The 20,242-nt window shown below is 43.3% G+C and overlaps 1 protein-coding gene across 9 annotated transcripts; it reads left to right on the forward strand.

Moving 5' to 3' along the window:
- Positions 1–2,168: 2,168 nt before the first annotated feature.
- On the forward strand, positions 2,169–20,218 carry LOC128889110 (zinc transporter ZIP3-like). Of its 9 annotated transcripts, XM_054146485.1 has the most exons (9): positions 2,169–2,306; positions 2,393–2,508; positions 6,100–6,341; positions 7,170–7,337; positions 7,459–7,620; positions 7,698–7,859; positions 8,083–8,290; positions 8,551–8,677; positions 18,158–20,218. In XM_054146485.1, the coding sequence occupies exons 3-9, from the start codon at positions 6,121–6,123 to the stop codon at positions 18,433–18,435; spliced, it is 1,326 nt and encodes a 441-aa protein (XP_054002460.1). In that variant the 5' UTR covers positions 2,169–2,306; positions 2,393–2,508; positions 6,100–6,120; the 3' UTR covers positions 18,436–20,218. The 9 variants fall into 9 exon arrangements, with proteins under 9 accessions (XP_054002460.1, XP_054002459.1, XP_054002461.1 ...); XM_054146484.1 differs by lacking the exon at positions 2,169–2,306 and having other exon boundaries at positions 2,361–2,508; XM_054146486.1 differs by lacking the exons at positions 2,169–2,306; positions 2,393–2,508 and adding an exon at positions 5,023–5,146.
- Positions 20,219–20,242: the final 24 nt, after the last annotated feature.

The raw sequence follows: 20,242 nt of genomic DNA on the forward strand, positions 1-20,242 counted from the left end.
TCGTGGACGTTGGAGTCTGGATCGTCAGGGCTATGTAGCTAGGTAGCTCTGATACTAAAGGTTCCTTGGTCCAGGATGTCTTTATATCTCCTTCTGTTCCTTTTTTCGATATGGAACAATATCAATGGGTTGGTATATGTAGGCCATCCTAGTCTTGTTTTCTCCAAATCTTCCAATTAGGTTTGCTCTCCAGTTCGATACGATTGAAACAAGGCTCACGGGATGCGCGTGTCCCCTCGCTTTCTCTGTCTCCTTTCCTGGCGCAATTTCTAATCAGCCCGTCGATGGATCGAGTTTACGAGTTTGCTTCCGTGAACGATGACCTCTACGAGGAAACTTCTCGCCCGTCTGTGCTACGTGTGCCAAAGGGGAGAAACTTTTGATCGTAACCGCTTGCACATGACGAGATTAGCGATCAGCTAGTAGGACGATTTAAGCAAGGATTAAATTAATTAAATGGGAAACGAACGCAAGTTCTATCGCACGAGATTTATATGTACTTTAAAAAGCAGGCAGAAACGAGTTATCCACTATGAATAGAATATAATCTACAGTGAGAACGTATAGCAGTTGCCTCGTTAAAAGTATAGCGATAAGATTGTGATAAACGCGAGTAGCTCTCTCGACACGTTTCCACCTATTCTTCTCGTTTCCATCTCCATCGTCTGCGGCATTTCGAGTGTAATATTGCATTTCCTGCGCGTCAGCAATGCAGACTTGTTGCTCTGACGAACGAGCAAGAAAATAATAGTCGAATACAACCGCGCGGCCGATGCGATAAATCTCTAGATATCGCAGTCAATCGTCAAGAAATACCATCGTGCGAATCTCTTTTACATTTATCAGACGTCATTGCTAGCTTAATAAAGAAAATGATTCCACGAATTTGACTCGTCTTAGTCGTTGGCGAAAATTGCAGTTCTTTTATAGTTTTCGCGATTGACATTAATATTCTTTATACAAGGGGATTTCCAATCGCCTATAATCACTTTGACGATCTTAAATCTGCTAGCATAGTTTGCGTTTTCCAATTGTTACGCTGATTAGTCACTACAATGACGTACGTGCCGATGCATCGAAAGAAGTCCCAGTCAAGTCGTGAAAAAAATACGATATTGTGCAGTCGGAGGGAATGCTTTACGACGAGATGGAAAATATATGGAATCACAAAAATAAATACCGCGATAAATGGTTGAATCCGTAGCGTCCAATAGTCTAAATAATATTTAATCCTTGCAGCAACTTTGAAGAGTATTTTCAAGGATATTTTGGCATCGTGTTAAACTGTCGATTTAGCTGAACCAATAAAAACATATTAATCGCGCTGGATGTTCACGGATCGGTAGTTTCGCAGATGGTACGACCCAGCTTCGGTCGCGATCGCGTGCGGTCCTTTTTTTTCCATGCCGCGTTACGACGCAATACCGATCGCCAAGAAAGGCAGAAATCGACAAATCCGCGATGCCTGATCCGGGAGTCACCTTGGCGCATTGAATAATTAAACGAATAAAAGCAGATATGCACGATAGAAGAGGGAAAATGAAAGAAATAAGACGCAAATCGCGACTTGGGCGATCGGAAGACACGGAAAAAACGACTCGTGGGAACGATACCACGTGATTGACAGCGCCCGTTTGACGTTGGCACGTGTGTGTTGTATATTGTTCATTCGTGTCGTTCCTTCGTGTCATTAACGTAATTCCAATGGCGCAGGCGTGTGAAACATTTTTAATATGCAGCCCAGCGATATTAAGAAACGATTAATACGCGGAGAAGCTTCTGCACTGTGCTTTCAATATGTTTGATTCGAATCGGAGCGATGGATACTCGGGTTAAATTCAAAATTATCTTGTGCGCTGAGATAATTATACTAAAACTCGGAATGTCTCGATCTATATAGATTTATTTGTGGTGTTATTTTCCATTGAATCTCTCGAGGGATGAATTCTAAATGGATCTCTGGAACATAGACATATTTATCCAATATCTTTCAAAACACCGAGCCACGTTAATCATCAACGATTCCTTAAAAAATTGAAAGGAATCGAATGAGTCACGCAGCTTTGTTCTCTCTGCACTCGTTACATAATAAATACGCGAATAATCAGGCATTCACACGCGAAGAATTGCGCAAGGGGTGTGTCTTCTAGTAAGAAAAGGTAAATAAAACAAAGTTGTCGACGGACCACGACGTTTACCAGTGGATCACGGTCGCGCACGTGACCAGGGTGAATCTTTCAACGTTCGAACTCATCCCCAGGATTCCCCTGCGCGCAAGTGACGCGCGAGGGAATCCCAAGAAACAGGTACGAAAGTTTCCTCCACCGCCGCTGGTTAGTGGTTACTCTCTCTTCTAACCATACCGTGTTCTTCATTCACTCATCTGACTCAGTGCGTCGTGGTTCGCCGTGATCAGCGATCAAACATTGTTCTTCGTTCCACGTTCTTCGTCTCGGGGCACTGTGATAACTAACGAGACGCGAGGAGACGCCGCAACGTTATTTAAGGGTACACAACAAACATGGGAACAATTTTAAACGAAAAGCAACTTGTACAGATAATCAAATATACAGGAATTTGTGACGTAAAATTTGTGGGTGTCGATCGTGAAAATAATGGCATGCGAGGAGCAATTTGTGCCGAGGAACGTGATCATTTATTATATCGTAGTTTTCTTAAAGCATCGACTACTTGTTCGTTTCGAAATAATTTTACAAGATTTGGTATCCGTTGATCTAGGCTGGCATTAGATTCTGCGTGCTGTACACGACAATCCTCGTCAATTTTTTCAAACTGGACATTGTAAGTGGGCGACTAACGATACAGTTAATAGGTGAACAAAGTGTCGATCGATAAACGAATGAATCTAAAGGGAGAGAATTAATTTCCGTGGATTTACGACTTTTTCGATTAAAGTTGTAATCTTTATGTGACTTTGTTTATCTTGTACTGGTTACTCGAAATTGTTATTCAGATAAAAATCTTCCACAGAGAGAGGAACGCCAAAATCGCGGAAATTATGGGAAAAAACACTAGAACTCGTTACCGTTCCGATCGATTTTTTGGGTGATTATGTCTGCCCCGAAACAGGTTTCGCGGACACGTCTGCACACGGTCGTTGGTCAACCAGTGATCCCTAGCCCTTCGAACGGACTTGTCGAAACGTACAAATCTCGTTTGATCGATTCGTGTGATCGAATCGAGATGAATATCAAGGTGGGTTGATTCGTTCAACGCACTGCCCGGTGATTTTTTTGTTCTACTCTTTCGTTGATATTTCGATGCTATCATTTACAGTGTCTGTAAACGCGTGTTTTGTGTTGCGGTGTGTTGTAAGATACATTTAGTAACTTTTTCGATTCATTTCACGCTTCGAATGCGAATACACGCGCACCCCTTGACGCACAGTGAACCTTGCGCAAGAATCGTGACGAATTCCCTATCTAAGAGTTATAAATGTTAACACTTCGCGATTGATTAGGTGGCTACGAAATGGGTCATTCAAATTGCACGTAAACACGTCGTCGATACCTGGTAGATAATCCACAGGTGAAAAACACGTGTTTAAACGGAGCTCGGGTAAACCGATAAAAAAAAAAAGTGATAGCGCCAGGAATACAAATATTGGCTACGGAGAGTGTATCGAGTGTGTACACAATGTCACAATTATTTTCAAACCGTAATCCTGATGTACAATGGAACTCGTGATTATTATGAATTACAGTGAATTCTATCTGAGAGTACGCACTCGTGTTTATATCTCCTCCGTGGACGATAGACGCTTCGAGAGGCGAGCAGTTGAGGATGACGACAGACAGGACATTTTAGGATTAGTAGGCAGCCATTAGGAAGCTTGTAGAATATCGAACTAATTTACGCTGTGGAAAGTGGAGGATTGAGAAACATTTTTGATAGATACTTTATGGAAACTTTTCTCTTTTTACGTACATCAGCGGCCATCTTGGTGTACACACTGACCTTCCCTGGTTCTGGATTCTAGTACGGCAAAGGATATTGCGAGCAATCGAACGCAGTGACTTCAGAAGTTGGTAGTTTACCTTGGGGTAAACGCAAAAGTTATTTTTCCCCTCTTTGTTGCCGAAGCAGCATAGCGAGCATACTTTCACTGGCTTATGATAGTACGTAGCACGATCGGTCTCAGGCTGTTTGGTCTCTGTTTTAACGAGCGCTCCTCTCTCGTTTGGCTTTAGCCGAAGGCGCATGAAAACGGTGAAACGACGAGGAACGGTGGCATTGTGTTAAAAATTTCAATTTCAATAGGATGGCATTCTGGTCCGAGCGAACGTGCCATTAAGGGTTTCTAATAACCGGCGATGAATAGAAACGTGTCTTTGGGAACCTTGCGTAGAACGGAAACCCGTACTTACGGATAATGCGTATTTATGGAATTTTTACGATTCGTTGTTGAAAAACAGGAAATCAGAAGTGCTTTGTTTCTTTTCTTTTTTGCGTGAGATAATAATCAATAATCTTCGTGAAAAGCACTTGATGTATCGTTCACGTATTCTGGTAAACTTTCTTCCTGTGATTTTTGTATCACTTGAAAAAGATCTACGGAAATTTGCACATTCTTATGGACGATAGTTTGAAATATCGCAACGAAAGCTGAACGTGTCGGATCCAACATGGACGATTCTTAATTTGAATGAAACGTTGCAGAGACAAGTGGCGCCTTTATCGCTGGAGGCAATTAAAAATAAAACAGGCCCCCAGTGGCCGACGATGACGATAACTTTTATTGAGTGACATAACTATAAATTATACTATATAAATTAACTGTATATAAAAGTAATTGATTATCTTTTAAACTGTTAAAATTGTTATCCAGATAAGAATTTTGTGAATCGTATTAAAAATAATAGCAGACCTTATCGCATGTTCGAATGACGAACACGATAATGGTCAAGAAGCTCGTACGCGCAGAGACCCCCTCTTCATATATATATATATATATATATACATACATATATATATACGCCCTCCTGGAAAAAATAGGCGATTAGATGTACGTCCACTCTTACGGTCACATGCGATATCCGAAGTGTCTTCGACTGGATAATAACGGGTTGGGCGAACAGGTGTCGCGATACATTAACGCCGCCGCGTACACGAAATTCGATTTACGGTGAGTTGGTAACAGCGTGAACGGAATTTACCACGGGAACCTGACCGACCAAGGCGGTGGCCGGCAGCAACCTTCTTCGACCCACGGTCGAATTGGCAAAAACAACCATTGTTTCTTACTGCGAAATTTTTGGAATTTCTAGTCAATTAGCAACATTGAAGTTGAAGCTATTTACGAAAAATAGAAGTGCCAAGAAAATAAAATAATAATTAACAGAGAAAAAAGAAATCGCAGTGTGACTCGCCATTGGATTCGACGAAAATGGACTGTTCGAAGAGGGACTTGTTGATCCAGAAGCATCGGAACAAAATTTTGTTTAAATTGTGCATAGTTTATACGTATTAAAGTTCGTTTTCGACCTTGTTACCGTGGTGCTCCTCGGTGGTTAAAATAATTTTGTTTGTGAACGGCGTGCAAGGCGTGGATAGCGATTATATTTAAAATTGGCCTGAATTTTAATAATACCAGCGACGGACCTGGTCTAACACGACGGTACAAAGCCAATTCATCAACGATCGATAGAGTAAAGCCTTGAGTGGACCGATAAAGCGCGTATCACACGCTACACAGATAAGAAAGGATCCTTCGTTTTCCAAAGAACGCGTTCTTACCGAGAACGGTATAAAATTTTAATCGAAAATCGAAATGCATGTCACGTCCACCTAATAACGATTCATTAAACGATACGATGGCAGGGAACAACGTAGAGAAACGTATACATTGTACACGTAGGAAGAATGTAACTTTAAAGCGTACGTCGGGATATTACCGACACACAAAGAGATCGATCACGTTCGCTCGTTGCAATCGTTGGCGTCGTCGCGTTAGGACATGTTCGAGTATAAAATAGTAAATTAAAAATAAAAAAGAATGTTCGAAGCAGAATCGGACCAGCTGAATTAGCCTCGATGATCATTTCCACGGGAAACCCAATGGCAAATTTTTGTTTACAGAACACCTCGATAAAGAGAACCATGTCTCTGCTGGAAGATGACTCTCTCGTGCAAAGACTGATCGCCACGGATTCGCCTCACGAAGAAGACGAGGATCACGAGGGCGCGAACATGTCGAGCGTACTAATTGCAAAAGGTGTCACTATGATCATCTTGTGCGTAGTCAGCACGTGCATGGGCATTCTACCGATGCAAATGGCGAAGTGTTTGAAATGGAACACCGCTGGCGTCGTTAATCCTAGGTATCAACGTATTTCTCTGTCAGCCCCTTCTCGCCTTTTCCTATGACATAACTGACGGCAGACTAACACTTCTACCGAGCCACAGACACCACGATGCCCCCGATAATATTCTAGAAAAATAGGAGAAGAATCTAAATGTATACGTGTATAAAGGAAGATACTTTTTGGACTTTGTACTTGGAAACTTCTTGCCCTAGTTGCATCAATCATCGTTAATCACGAGTAAATCCGTAGTGCTGTTGGAGCATTAGAAGATGAATATAAGTTTACTCCATTGTTTACTCCAAGGAAGTAGATACCAAAAGCTTTAGTGTTCCATGCTTGTGAATGTTTAAAAATGCAACAAAGTAGAAGGCTCTCCCCGAAGGTCTTGCTGGTGATGGAGGCCCCTAATTAATCTCAACCCTTCCTTCCATTCCAAAGTTCACGTTTTCATTCTGAACATCATACCCGATCCGTTTAAATTACACTGGAATATCATAGATAACGATAATCCTCTTGTTTCTTTGGCACTACTAATCCCCCTGTAACGACACATTCCCTCCGATCGAATTGATAACCCAAATAAATGTGGGTTACACAGCGAAGTCGAGAGCAAACACCTTTAGCCTAAGGTTTGCAAACTATATTATCAGCGTGACGATCGTAGCTACATAATATGGTGTTGCAACGATTTTTAAGACGATCTTGATGACGCAATCTCCAGTTGCGAGAACGTACCGTAACAGAGGTCGATAAACTGAAATCTGGGAGGTGAAGGAATCGACTCGGCAGACTTTTTTTTCACTTGCCTTGAGGTGACACTGAAGGTTCGCGTTGTTATGGTAGGTCGACGAAGCTGGTGAGTCTGCTTCTGGGGTTCGGTGGTGGCGTGCTCTTCTGCACGACGTTTCTTCACCTACTGCCGGAAGTAAAGGAAGGGATAGAAGAGCTTACGGAGAGTGGGATGCTTCCAACCCTCAGCTTCTCGCTGGCTGAGGTGCTCACTTGCTCTGGGTAAGTTGAAAATAAAAATTACGTTTTCATTACTTCTAAACAACTGTTTCTGAACCCTTGGTACTTGAGACGAAGAAAGATTTATCTCCAAGTGGGAACTAACGCGACGTCTCTCTTCCAGCTTCTTCGTCATGTACTTGGTGGAGGAAGCGGTCCACACTCATCTTAGGAAAAAACAGGCCCAGAGAGAGACCAGTTCCCAGAAGGACGTCAGTCGAAGCACGAATGAATTGGTGGAGAACGGACAAGCGCTGCCGAATTGCGTGAATGGGCACTCTCACTTGTAAGGACGACAATGCTTATCCTTTTCGCAAGTCCACGGAAATTATACACGGAATCAAGGTGTATTCGTTGTTGCAGTAACGGTCACGGCCATTCGCATCACTTGCCGGTCATAATGGACGAGAAAGACGACTTCGTCATCAGCTCGCTGAGGGGATTGCTGATAGTTCTTGGTCTATCCGTGCACGAGCTGTTCGAAGGACTCGCCATTGGACTAGAAAGCTCCGCCACTTACGTCTGGTATGCGCCACTTTATTCACGATGGAATGCAATTTAACCGCACGTGGAGGATACGTAGACGGTTACATTTTATCATTTTTATTTAAAACGTGTTCGTCATTCGTGATCCTCGTTCGGTCCATCTCGGCTAACAGACATAAATATACTTCCTGTTGGAATATGTTCATACATTTGTCGCGCTCGATAATGGTCCGATCGATGACAATGTTGCTATCACTTTCAGGTACATGTTCGCGGCAGTGGCGGCTCACAAGTTCGTCATAGCGTTCTGCATTGGCGTTGAGCTGATAGCCTCGAACACCAGGTGGTACCTTTCGGTCATTTATGTTTGTACATTCGCGGTTGTTTCTCCTTTGGGAATCGCCGTAGGAATGTTCCTCGTAGGCGGCGAAAGCGCTGCTGCTAACGGCATACTTCCCGTGATTCTGCAGGTACCCCTTTGCTTCGACAATTCTCAAAGTTCTTCGAAACAAATCGACCCGTTAGAAGCCTGATTTTCCAAATTAAATTTTAAAAAAATACAGCCAAATATTAAAAACAAACCAATTGCAAGTGTAGAATTCGATTTAAAAGTCCGGCATCAGATTTGAAACTCGGAGCATTCAAGGGTTAAGACGTTTTCATTTAAGAAGCAAATCAGTTACGTATTTCGAGCCATTCGTAGGATAAAAAGTGATATTTATGTCTACAGGGTCTAGCGTCCGGCACGCTCCTGTACGTCGTCTTCTTCGAGATCCTCCAAGAGCACAGAAGTGGTCTCGGCCAGTACCTATCCATTTTCGTTGGTTTCGCAGTCATGTTCGGTCTGCAGCTACTGAGTAAGTACAAAACTTGATAGTTTGAAAGTGAAAATAGCGAATTGGCCCATCTTGAACGAGCGAGAAGAGATTATGTCTCCCACCGCAGACAACGGCGAAAACGTAAACACGCGTTACGATAAATTGAAATAAAAGTATGCAGTCGACTATGATACAGTCCCGAAAACGCGACGAAAGTACTAGGTCATTTAGGTATATCGATTGGCAAGTACGTCAATAGTCGGTTATCGGCGATCGAAGCACGCGATTAGAGCCTATAGCTGAAACGCTGACGACGAGGGTATCGAACGAAGATTCACGTACTTATTTCATATACAGTCCAAACTCACCGAGTTCGAACCGTGTATCGCTAGTGCAATTGATATCGAAATTTATTGAAGTGTTTACCACACAGCGACAAGTTGTAAGGACTCGATGAATTAATTTACGAGTTTTTCGTTGATATACAATTTTCATTTGCTCGTTCCATCGGGGACATTAATCGAAAACTGCGAAAGAATGCGCAGTTGCGAAGGCAGTTCGTATATAGCGAGACCCCTGCTTTTTCCGCGCCAATGATTCGACTCGCAGTTACGCCAAAGTGCCTTTCACCGTCTAATCAGAGTCATCCATTCGTAAACAAGCGCAACTCACGGGAGACTCGGGATATTTACTCGTAAATCGAAACGAGCTGAAAGTGATTCATCTTGGTAATCTGTGTGTACTAATCTACCTCTGCAAACTCAGCAATCGTGCTGCGTTTTCACAGATAGGAAGTTCACACTTTGGAACTTATAGACTCCTACGTTTCTTGTTTTGGGAACACTTTGAACCTCAACAAAGGCCAATTATTAAATATAAAGTTGGATCTCAAAGTTCAAAATTCTTCCATTTTCATATTCACGATCCCAGAGGTGTACATCCGATATTTATCGCGAATCGATTAAGAGATCACGTTGACAACATTTAAGCATTAGCACTTAATTGTCCAATCTGCTACCAGCTATCAGATTTTTCCAGTCGAACTGGAGCATCATTCTACGATTCAGATAAAGATTGTACTCGTCTAAAGCAAATATGATACAAGACTTTTCATTTACTTCTATAAGCCTCTATCGATCGTTGATCGATGCACAGACGTAAACTACAGCAAACGTGATTCAAACCTGTCGGAAAAGTAACAAAGCCCGAAAGGTTAGCGCTTTCCCAGTCCGCTCCTGTGAGAACAGCTGCATCTATTCACCTTGCAACGTTTAAACTATAAACTTTTCACAACAAATACCATTAACGGATGAGTTAAGAGTCGCTAAATTGCCAATGGAACACCGTCGTTCCGTTGCACTCCGCGATTACCTCGATCCCCTGCGATCGGCCAACTCCCCTTGTCCCGTGTCGCATCGATCAATGAAGAGAATCGATCGGCACCTGGCATTCGACCAACCGCTCAGCCACTGGTCGCATCATTCACTTTCCGTACTCACGAATCCCGGCATAGTGTCATCAAACATACCGACGTACGTACCTGCAAACAGTACTCGTTGGGCTACGTGAGCGCACACCAGTTCGTACCATCGACTGGGAAAGGAGAGAGAGATCGTTCTCGCACGTTGGGTAGGGAAGCACGACCGTGGAAGGGGAAGAGAGCGCAGGAAACGATTCGGCTTGGACTATGTAAGACGCGAGGGGATCGAGTCGAGTCCCCGGAGTGTCCAATTCGCCGTCGTACCGCGTGGAACGACTGTCGTTACTCCGAGTACTCCACGTTCCTTGGAATTCTCTTTCCAATTCTTAGAACGGGAAACTTGACGAGAATCGAGGTAGTGCTGCTGCGAGCAAGATCAGTGTTCGTCGAATGTGGTTAGTGCGAGTGGAAGGTATAGGGACGAGTACTCCATTCAGGCTTCTTCCAAGTGGTTTTTAATGGAACTCGTATTAGATGAATGGAAACGAAGGAAAGTTTTGGGTAGAAGTTTTTGTACGTGGTTAGGAAGATCAGTGGGAATCGAACGCGGTTAGTGAGAGAGAAAGGTATAAGAATCTCCGAGTACTCCATAGTGTCGAGTCTTGGAAATGATCGTCAAGTGTAACCTAATGAACGAAAGTTTACAATTAGAAATTTCTCCAAGTCTTGCGCGGGATGCTTTCGAACCTCTCGAAAGAGAAATTAATTAATGTAATCCGAAAAGGTATCATTCTTATCCGCCCCGTATCTCAACGTGTGGAAAGTAATCGTTTCTAAATGTGTTGGGATCGTATTTGAGATTACTTCGGAGCCCTGAATCAATGTCAAACTAGAGTCCTCTCGTGACACGTGGAACAGCTATAGATCCACCAATCTCCGGATAATTTCTGGGGAAATTCACTTTGGAACGCTCGCAAAGAGATCGCGATTAGAATCGTTCCGAGAACTACGGTCTATTACCAAGATTATCGTCCACGTCTTCCGGGATGTTCCTTGGAATCCACTTTGGATTGTTCTCAAAGAGAATCGAATCCACGCGAAGAATATTATCTCTGATCAAGCCAAATGGTTTCGTAACAAGTGGGACAGAGCCTTCGAGCTTTTCAACCGTTTCCTCGAGTTCACATCGGTAGTTCCCGAACGATAACTCAATTACTGTCTCGGTGCAAAGTGCAAACTGTCCTTAGTATCGAACCGTCGATAGAATCGAGTCCTGCTGTACTTAACGAAATCCTCCGAGTCCTGCGAGTAACGTGTTTCGTCACGCGTTACCAGAACATTTCCACTTTCCAAAAAGGAAAAGTTAAACCGCAACACGTGTGCGTCCAGGTCGGAATCAGGACACGCGATTCTCACAGAAATCTATCTCTCTAGTCTCTGCGTCGATTTTCGATTACCAACCATCAAGATTGAGAACAGATCCACTCTTCGTTCTTACGGTTTCTTCTCTTTCAACTTCGACACCAAAACCACTGAGGATCTTCCTTCGAACTCGTGTCAGAGCTGGGCGAAAATTCCACTAATAAATGATCGAAAACAAGTCCTAAAGTCAGAAGTTCCTTTATCGGCAATCTTTTCATTTTTACCCGGATAAGATCTCCGCCCATCTCTGCCAGCAAGCAAAAAGGTCGGTTCTTAGGAAGATCTCAACCGTGGGTACCTCTTCTGTACAGGCTACGTAGAGAGCATGGAATCGTGTATCCTCTTCAGAAATTCCTCGACTGTGAATGCTATCGCTTCGGTGACCCGCGGCGCCTTAATTATATTCGTATAACCGTGGACGTTAAGTACCACCAATTTCGAAATAGTTGCTCGACGCACAACTAACGTACTGAGTGAAAAAGTGGACGCGTCGTTCGGTCGCCTGGACAAACAGGAAAGTGGAGTGCGAAACACCTGCGAGTTAATGCAAAACACCGAGTGGTGTTCCATCCAGTCGACATGCCAATTGACGAAGACCGGAGGGTAAAGGACAGAGCGAGGTGGTGATCCTAGAAATTAGCCGAGCGAGCAAGCAGTTTAGCTGCAAACGATGTCGTCGAAGCGTCGAAGCTGAGGGAACCATCGAATCGGGGGTACAGGGTGGACCCTGAAAGAAGAAGGATCGACAAAACTATCCCACATTGCGGATATTCGAAATTTCACCTGAAATTGCGCAACGAAATCGAGATGGAAGAGTCGACAACGTCCACGATTCTGCTCGTGGCGAAGATAGGAGCGATGGTTGGTCTCGGCTTCGGATCCTTGATCCTTGGAATGCTGCCTCTGATAGTCGGACGATACAGGGTGAATCATCGCCAAAAACGACACCGCGGCATTTCCAGCAATTCCAGCACTTGCACGTCAACGTCGGTTTCGAACGCGTTCTCCTCCAGCGTCAATTCCGCCTCTGCGACCACTGACTCGCAAGTACGTTATTCTGTACGCTATCCTGGTACCCATAGGGGTACATAAAACTCTAGAATGATAATGCTTGAACGGGGCGACGTACACCGTTGAAAATTTTGGGACCATTTGAGACGCGCGATTTGCGTTGAATTTAACATAAAATTTTCAATGATGCATTCCTCTGAGAAAAGCTGTAAACACTCTGGAGGTATTCGTCAGAGATAGTCCTCAACTGCTACGGTGAATTAAAGCGATCTTCTGATTTATAAATGTCAGGCACCGTTCTCGAGACGAACCACGGAAAGCTTGAATTTCTACAGTGCACAGCAATTTCTTTATCGGCAATTGTTTCCATCGGTTTCGCAATTTGTAGTGTTCGTGACAATTATCGTCTAGCACACGAAGTAAATCCCAGCTGTGTTTACGTCGAGACGGTAATGACTTCTGATAAAACCTATTCTTATCCAACGTTTCAGACTGCTCTTACAGATGCATGTAAACGACAGACGAACGATGCGAACGGTTAATAAATAGTTAGCCGTTTGCGTATACCACAATGTTTTCGTGGCACGGCAAATTAATCTTAGCTTCGATCTGAATAGCTTCGCATATCGAGTAAAGGATAGTACTCCGCTAATCTTTACTCCACCAGTTTTTTTGCCAAACTGACCTCTTATGTAATCGAGATTCAATCCTATCAGTTGAGGGTTATCTACACTCGAGCGAATAGTTGCTGCACTTTCTCGCTACGTTAACCCAGTAAATAAATAAACGCGAGTGTGATTATCACGAGGAATGATTTCGTAAACAAATATCGTACCGTTTACGTTCCAGCTACACGAAGCGATAACGTATTTAAGCGACGAAACTCTTACTAACTTCGAGAAAGGAAAATTGTTACGTAACATGCAACTGTGTCATTCCGAGGAATCGAGAAACAATAGTTACTTAATTGACGTATGATGGAAAACTGATAATAGACAGGCCTAAAGGTCGCGATGACAAAGCCAGCACGAGTCACCTAATTAATATATTTCGACCTCGTCGCCTGCGATTGACGGTCTATTTTTGAAATAACTAGTCGGGAAAGCGTTGGAAAGGTCGCGAAACGTTTAGCAAAATCGAGAAACGTTGAAATCGTTCACAGTAGGAAGAACAACGGGACCTACCGCTTCGGGATGTACAGATGCATGTTAGGAAACGATAAAATAACGAATAATTATTCCCAAGCTCCTTGAAACTGGGTTAACATTGCGTCGAAAGGACAATCCTAATTCCTCCACCAAAGGAAGTGTCTTGGAGACAATGAAAGCGACGATCAAAGAAGAAAGTAGAGGATAACGTGTGATCCCCAGGGCCTGCACACGTCGTTGCTGCTGTGCTTCGGTGGTGGTGTTCTCTTGTTCACGACGTTCCTGCACCTGGCACCGGAGGTTCGCGCCAGCGTGGAAAGACACCAAGCCAATGGTCAGCTGCCGACTCTGGGAACGTTGAGTCTGTCCGAGTTGCTTTTCTGCGGCGGTTTCTTCCTCGTGTACCTCGTTGAGGAGGCAGTGCACGCAGCGTTGACGGGGAAACCCGAGTCCTCCGAGGCGTTGCTGTACAGAACGGTCTCTGTGCGCAGATGCAACAGCCAGGCGGGTGTGTCAGCGGCCACGTCGACGGGCTCGACCACCACGGTGTCCACCACCACCAGGTCCACCTGGAGGGAGGACAACGACGAGTCCCAGGACGACGAGTCGAACAAAAGGTCCAATCATCACCTGGAGGACCTTCGCGACGGCAAACACGAGAAGACTCTGCCAGCGATATTCGTTTTGTCCTCGCCGACGGGGCTATCTCTGTCCGACCGTCGTCAGGAGGACTCGGACTCGAACAACTACCCCAGGACGAAGCATCGCGAGCACAAGCACGTGATGACGAAAAACACGTCCGTCCAAGGGCTGCTAACAGTGCTGGCGCTGTCTTTTCACGCAATCTTCGAGGGCTTAGCCGTGGGACTGGAGCCCTCCATAGGGTCCGTGGTTTATCTAGCCGCGGCCATAGCCACCCACAAGCTAGTGATTTCGTTCTGCGTGGGAATGGAGCTGTACGTGGCTGGTGCCTCCACCAGGACCACACTGGGATACCTCACGATATTCTCCATGGTCACCCCTATCGGAATCGCCGTAGGGTTGGCCCTGGGCCACTTCAAGAACGACAGCGAGAATCTAGGCCCCACGCCCACGATACTCCAAGGAATGGCGGCGGGGACGCTGCTCTACGTTGTCTTCTTCGAGGTCCTCGCACGCGAGAGAGCCAACGACAAAAGCGGTCTGCTACAGTTGACCGCTATTATCGTTGGGTTCATGCTGATGCTGGGCCTCCAAATCGCCAGTGAGTGTTTCCTAGGATCACGGATCCCTGTCTGAGATCATGGTTGCGTTTATGGTAATTCGCGCTTCGAACACCTATGCAGAGACTTCACTCTAGATTCTTTCCAATGTTTACAATTTAAAGAGGAGATGAAAGAATCGCTTGCTTTCTCTGCTAAAAACGACAGATTCTTGCGCAAACTGTCTGACTAATTAAACTCCCTGTTAATACAAAAGATTAGGTTTTCAGTCAAGTTCCGTCATCGTTTTTCGTTCGTTCTGTCGTTCGTCATTTTTATCCAAGACTGTTTTCATAAGCAATCTTCCCACCAAATGGTCCGGAATAGCTTCGGAATATAGCCTTCGGTACTTTGATTCGCGAAATTCGTTATTCCATACGATCCTGCCAGAAAAGTTTGAACGTTTCCCATTTTTTTCCTGTCGATGCAACCCGTCAACGTCGGTGCAAACCTATCGCAGGTACGTCCTTGATGCAATCACCTCCCACGTGTTACTCGTACTCGCGGAGACGACGTCTGGGCTATCGATTTACCCCAAAGGCCGAGTAGCAACGTCCAAAAAGTCACGGCCACGGGGACCGCGAAGAAACGGGGCTACCGTAGCTGGCATGCATCGATATTATTTGCCAGGTGAAAAATTGTCTGCATCTTTGGCTTTCGTTTGGTACCTTAGCCCACGCGTGACTCGCGAGATAGGTCCATGAGACCCGGTCCGTGTCAGACAGTTGACCGATACACTCAACGGTCAGTTTTAATCGGTCACTGACAAATTAACAAATTTCGTTGTTTGTTAAATATTATTTTTGGGCTCTTTCGATAGAATGCAATCGTACTACCGTGTATCGACACTGATCTGTAGTTTATACCTTGTTTATAACTATGTACATTCTACCAACGCCCATTGGCACAAACGCTCAGACACGTTGAATTATGTTTCATGTGGCTTCGTCACGTGGAAACCCTCTTCAGTCTTAGACTTCTTCCATTTTCATCTATAGAAGAGACCCAGCACCAGTCGCTATCTATAAATAGACGAGTCGTTCTTATCGTTATCCGTAAGTGTTCCTAGATCTCTAGTCGTCGATGCATTGTCACGTACAAGGACGATTCTTATCCCAACGATTAACGTCAGAGCTGCCGAACACGCGTATCGAATTTCTTCGTCGATCGCGAAAAGATGCGTTTCCTTTAGGGTTAATTTTTTGATTTTGCGAAAGACGTCAGGAGAATAATAGTCTGGAGTTGCTGTGGGTGGTTAAGATAAGTGGAAGATGCGATGAATCCGTGAAACTATTCGTGAACGGAAGCTTCGGTTGGTCAGTGACCGTTCCACGTGGGTTAGGCGAACGTTTATGCAGAATAACGCAGACAGTTTGCGTGCCTGTTCCCCTTAAAGAGACGCCTCCTGAACGCCGTTTATGTGTCTGATTACGCGAATTTACCCCTCCCACCCTGCTCTGATTTCCTCTGATTTCTTTTTTTACTCTTTTTCGCGTCGCGCCACGACACTACAGACCACGACAGCTCAATTGCAATTAGGCTAATGACTCCCCTGGTATCTCTGGCATACGCGCGCTGAACTTCTGCTTCGTGGCATTGTCGTATCGCACAGGAATCGTCGCGGCGACCAGCAACAATAAAACTCGGATGTACCTATTAACCTATTAATTCGTGAAAAGTACGCGATGATGATTATTACTGAACGTCCCTGCCGGGGCAAACAGTTCGCTCTAAACGACCGAGGAAAACACGTTCGAAATACAACGAAATTTCCACCTTGGAAAATTTCTTAAAAATTTTCTACGAAATTTTCATTCTTCGCTAATTGTAGAATTTTCACCCGAGTCTGTGCGAGGGAACCTGAGAGATAGAAGAAACGTTAACTCGTGTAAACATAACTGAATTCCAATCCTAAATATGATTTGGAAGAAGATTGTTTGATTGAACACCCTGTATATCAAATACCAAAGCATTCATCAGTTTCTCGCGTGTTTACGTTGTGAAACAAATAGTTGCATTGTTTTCACGGTTGTGGATTCACTGTGACGCTATGGTATTTCACTCATGCCACACGGCATACCGCAAATTTTCACCTGTCGTCTCAAACTATCATCAGATACAGGGTCTTTATCATGGCCACTTAAGTGCATACTCGACGATCCGCTGCAACGCAATTCTCGTTCAACTTAATAACAGTGGACGGGTTACTTAAGAGGTCTAGGCTTGGGAGACCTAAAAAGACTTGGTAACAGCTACCTTCGCGGAAGTGTCACCCGTTATGCAATTTGATTTCACGGTGTATCGCTTAGGCTTAGGCGAACGTGTACACGACTACACGCCGATTCAGTAAGAAACAAACACGAGTACGTAATCTACGTACGATCCATCCGGTTTATTTACGTTGGCAGTCGTTAACCTCTTCGTTTCGTAAACAATTGGCGAAATGATATATTATAACGTTAATTTGATCACGGTAGAAATTGTCAAGGATATTAGTCTGGAAGTGAACGTGCTAAATGATAAAATGATTCTCGTGTTGTCATGAACGGTTGGTAACATTGTAACACGCTCTCGCATTCGTTTGTTCGGAACCCTCCATCTCCATTATTCTAACGCCAGTTTACAAAGCTTTCTCGAGAAAAAAATAATATGCACGTATTCTCGAAGAACAGGTTATGAGCTTTCCCCATCCATGGCAATGACCCCAGACGTAGGTCGATGAACAATCCGACCGACTTTCGACCGCTTTCTCGGCTATCGAGTTTCGATCTGTAACTGCATTATTCTAGGAAAATTGCGACACGTTTATACGTCTATTCATTATCATCTACCGAGCAAACTCGGTTACAAAAGTTTCCCCCTCGTAGATAACCAAGACTTTCCATAGGAACGCGATGAGAATCATATTTCTCAGATATTGTGTTCCAACGCTTTAGATTTTTAGGTTTCTTACAATGCTCAATTTAAACAATGAGGTAGTTGTATGGGTTGACTACATTAATTATCGATTAAGTAATGCGAATTAGATTATCATCTGCCAATTACTACTCTCTGCATTATCAACGATTCGGTAAGGTTCAAAAAATAGTTACTACGACAGACGATAGATTACGCGGATTTCAACTGTTCGAAAACAGAATTATAGTCTCGCGGGAATCTTCATCAATCTCCACGAGCATTGATACAATATGACAGCCAAAATGTTAAATACTCCCCTTTGACAACTTTATTACGTCAATATTCATCTACTTACCTAAAATATTATTTTTCTTTGCAGCTGCTCATTCCCATTCGCATTCCCACTCGCACGGAGGTCACACGCACGTCCACGAAGACGAGCATAACCACGATGCCGATCACGATCACGAATTGGATTCCCACGAACAAAAATCGAACGCAACCAGCCGACGAATACTCACAGAGACCATTGATAGGGTAACAGAGAGCATCGCGGAAGCTGTCAGCAATATCTTGTCCTCCTCGATGAAGAATCCCACTGGTGTCCTTTCGAAAGACATCAACGAAACGACAATAACGCACACGGACCGCAGTTAGAATTGGTTTGCGCGGGAAACAGAGGTACCAATAGTTCCTCCCTGGGATATAGGAGTCTCCCGATTGGTACTTACTTTCGGGAATCGATTAATCGTGCTACTTAGAAGGGGATGTTCGATTAAAAAGTAGATGCTTCGTGCATCGATTCTTTCTTACAGAAAAACCCAAAATTTTTCTTCACGAAAAATGAAAGATAAAAAAATAGAGAGAAATAGAGTTCACTCATGAAGTACAAATATAATAAAGCTATATTTTATCGTTTCAATTTTAATTCCTAAGAATGTCTTTTATTTTAACCGTTTTTTTTTTTTAAATTCTTTGGACATGGTGACATCTATAGAATGTAAATTGAATCGTAATAATGCTACATGAAAATTCCATAAACATCGAACCCCCTGGTTAGAATACACCCATAGTTTCTTGGAAACCGTTCGGTCGAGAAAAATGGCGGTAAAAGGATCTCGATCGAAGGAGGAAGGACAGTATTACGAAACGTTTGTTTCGAGACGCGAGAAAAAAATAATGGGAGCGTACACGAAAACTTTGGAACGAGATTACGATTCAACGTAAGTTGAACTATTAAATCGAGTAAACACTGTTAAAATTATTATTCGAATCGAATTTTACTCGTTTCTCGTATGCCGAAGTGTCGGTATGTAATTCGACACAGACATTTACCAAGTATTATAGAAACGCGTGTAAAAATCGTATTCGATGAAACTGTTGCCAATATCTTTAAGAAGGTACGTATAATACATGTGATACGGTTCACGAGTAGAACGTGCGATCGGGTTGCTTTATTTTTTTATGTAACATAGACTGTATGGAACATCCATATCGATTGCTACTTTTTATACTGTAATTAGGAAAGTCCATTTTAATTGTTTATATATTTAAATACGTGCATATAAAATAGGCATTTGGCATGATATAGTAACGGAATGAAACGTATATATTTCGCGGTCCTAGTTGTTTCATTTGCTGAGCGAGACTAGCATAATTTCGATATTTCGATATTTACAACTTCCCACTTGTGTTACCATTTTCCTACCGAGCTAACGTTCGTCACGTGTCGTCAGGAATGGTAATACGCTATCGTTAATACGAAGACAATGGAAGTCGGATCATAACATTGGGAAACTACATTCTACGACTGTTTGCAATTCCATTCGTGTCGCGTTCATCTTTTTACTCGTAGGTATACAAGTTGCATATCAGCGTGACAGGTACATGGCTACAAACGTATTTCGATAACAAACGAAACATATTTTTCCAGTCAAAGAATCGATTTCTAAATAGAAAATTATATTTTTTCAACGCAACAAACTAATCATGATACGATATACATACACGCAAACAGTAAACAGGAAACCACGTTAAATATCGCTAAATTATTGTAACATTAAAATAGGGGTTTTTTCGTAAAATAGCCAGAGTATCTACTTCGTACCTGTCGATATTTCTACGATCTTGGACTATGTATATGAAATAATCAGCTAAATCATAGAGCTTCTATTCTTTAGAGAATAATTGTTGCGTTCGTAACTACAGTCGCACAAACGTGAATTACTCTTGCGTGTTTTGAATGCTTATTGTCGCATCTTTATTATTTATTATCATTTTAAAGGCAGTATCGTGTGAGTGCTATTACGTAAATATGTGGTACGACTGGTATGTATATAAAATTTATCCAAAAGCGAATAATAACTGCACACGGTATCGTACAATTCTATTTTGTCTACTATAAAACTTACTAATAAAATATAAAACTTTGATAAGAAAACACGATGGTTTACCCTATTCTTCG

This window comes from Hylaeus anthracinus, unplaced genomic scaffold (genome assembly GCF_026225885.1).
Source record: "Hylaeus anthracinus isolate JK02 unplaced genomic scaffold, UHH_iyHylAnth1.0_haploid 11994, whole genome shotgun sequence".
NCBI classification, from domain to species: domain Eukaryota; kingdom Metazoa; phylum Arthropoda; class Insecta; order Hymenoptera; family Colletidae; genus Hylaeus; species Hylaeus anthracinus.